This window comes from Atta colombica, unplaced genomic scaffold (assembly GCF_001594045.1).
Source record: "Atta colombica isolate Treedump-2 unplaced genomic scaffold, Acol1.0 scaffold163, whole genome shotgun sequence".
NCBI lineage: Eukaryota > Metazoa > Arthropoda > Insecta > Hymenoptera > Formicidae > Atta > Atta colombica.
Window position 1 is genome coordinate 393,235 of NW_017259254.1, and position 2,124 is coordinate 395,358.

At 36.4% G+C, this 2,124-nt stretch overlaps 1 protein-coding gene across 1 annotated transcript; it reads right to left on the reverse strand.

The window, feature by feature from the left end:
• Positions 1-284: 284 nt before the first annotated feature.
• On the reverse strand, positions 285-897 carry LOC108685962. Its single transcript, XM_018190977.1, has 2 exons — positions 652-897; positions 285-348 (listed from the first exon to the last, which is right to left on the reverse strand). Exons 1-2 carry the CDS (start codon positions 891-893, stop codon positions 285-287), a joined length of 306 nt encoding a protein of 101 aa, XP_018046466.1. The 5' UTR covers positions 894-897.
• Positions 898-2,124: the final 1,227 nt, after the last annotated feature.

Consider the following 2,124-nt stretch of genomic DNA (forward strand, 5'->3'; position numbering starts at 1 on the left):
ATGTCCTTTCTCGGCGTTTTCCTTCCTTCCTTCTTTCCTTTCTTCGTTCGCAGGATCTCCACCCTTTATTTAAAATCGTTATACATACAGACAATTTGGTGTAAGCGGAGTGCTCCGATTTCATTCGTGGTCATTAACTCGAAAGGATTGAGGCGGAAGAGTGGATTGCCTGAAGGGTGTCGGTAATAACGACGTGGCGTATAAGATGGAGATTGAAATTGTAGTGAGAGGGATCAATTCTTTTACATTGCTTTATTTAAGGGAGACTTATATATTATATAGAATTATGACGTAAATACTATAATCGTGGTGAGATTATAATGAAGATAAGTCAGTAATTTCTCAAACCTGCAAAAAATGAAAAATTCTTATAGAGTTAACATATTACATGAAGTAATCTAGACGCATTTTCATGATAGATATACTTTTCATTTATAATTCTTTGTGATCGGAAGTCAGGATATTTGAATAATTTTATCGAACGTAGTTCAACTGAAGATCGTATGAGAAAAAAATATCAATTGTATGACATTTGCAATTTTGTATTTAGCTTACTAGAGTAAAATTGCTGTTGGAAGAGCAGATTTAACAGGTTGAGGATTAACGAAGGCGAGAAATTTGCAATAACTGCACAAGCTTATCGATCCTTACGTGAGATGAGCAAGTTGCCGCGAATGGTCTGTGTTAGTAGTTCGTGTGGTGATGTTGTGAACGCCGCTTGAGTTGAGGATCGAGGTAAATCCCTCGTCATAGCCATAGAGGGTTAAACCTCTATTACTTAAACTCGAGAGTTTGCCATTCCCCTTTGAAATTCCTCGGTATAAGTTCATGCCAAATTGTAAGCATTTCCAGCATCCGTGCGGACTTCGCGAAATGCAATCTGTCGCTCTCATCTTTCGAAGTCGAGTTCTTCGAACAGATTTCTGATTGACCTGCCAAAACGAACCGCTGTATTGATCAAGAAATAATAATGTGAGCGACTTCTTAGACATCCGCGAGTTCGACATAAATAACGCTCGCTCAGCGCTATTTAAATTTTAATCGATTATTGAATACAACTAATCGTCATGCACAATGCGATTAAAAATTATAAATTTCGAAATACCTGAATCGCGCTGTTAGATATCAAAGAAACAATGTGACTTAATCTCTTGAGTAAAAAAACAATTTGTTATTTTTAATTTCCACGTACGTCAAATCAATCCATTGCTGTAAATCAATCCATTGCTGTGGTTAGTTTCAAACTAAACAACATTCATATTAACGTACTTATAATTAGTAAATAATAAATTAAATTTGAGTATCAATCTTTGTTAAATTAATGATGTATTAAGTAGAAGTGATGATCTATAGAAATGAAATTAAAAATAACTTAAATAAAGTATAATTTGACATTACTTTGATAGTACATGCCTTATATTCTGAAATTAAGAAAAAATTTATCTGTATTGTCAAAACATTCAAGGCAATATAATTTCAATTTGCAAATTTCCTTTTCTTTTCTTTTTTTTAAGAGCTTTTATTTTCAAAGATATAATGATAAACTAAAAACAATATTTTCGACATACAATTCAAAATAAATAATTTTTAAAAAAATACTGCACACGCGGCTAGGATAGAAATAGTCATTTAATTATTTCTGTATAGCCGAGGAAATGAAAATTGCACGGACGACGTAATCATCGCAGGAACGTCTCCCGTGTGACGTTGCTCTTAGTGTTCGCCGATGATGCTGTCGTCGCCAGCACGGCGTAGAGATGAGCTCGTTCGTGCATGAGCGTGCACACACGTAACCGCTTAATGCAGCGGAGACCCCCATGATGCAGGTCTAAAAATAAATCACGTACCCCGTCTGTTCATTCAATTGACACTATAAACTAAATTGAGGTTTTTCTTCCAGGCGGTACTCGGCACACAGACGACGATTTGTGCACATACGTAGGTATGTGTACGTAGTGCTATAAGTGTCCCCATTGCTTGCGCGAATTACCGGGGTATTACACCTCGTACAAGCGCGCTCGAGCGACTTCGTAAGATCTATTGAGCTATATTACCCGCTGTTATATAACGCGACGATGAGTACAGACAAGTGAAATGCTAATTGGAGACATCCCGAAGTTCCTG

Excerpts from the sequence above, each read along its gene's own strand:
- LOC108685962 (XM_018190977.1), bottom strand. The coding sequence starts at position 893 with ATGAGAGCGACAGATTGCATTTCGCGAAGTCCGCACGGATGCTGGAAA. Across the intron at positions 349-651 it reads CGGCAACTTGCTCATCTCAC|GTTTGAGAAATTACTGACTT; the intron begins GTAAGGATCGAT and ends CATTTTTTGCAG.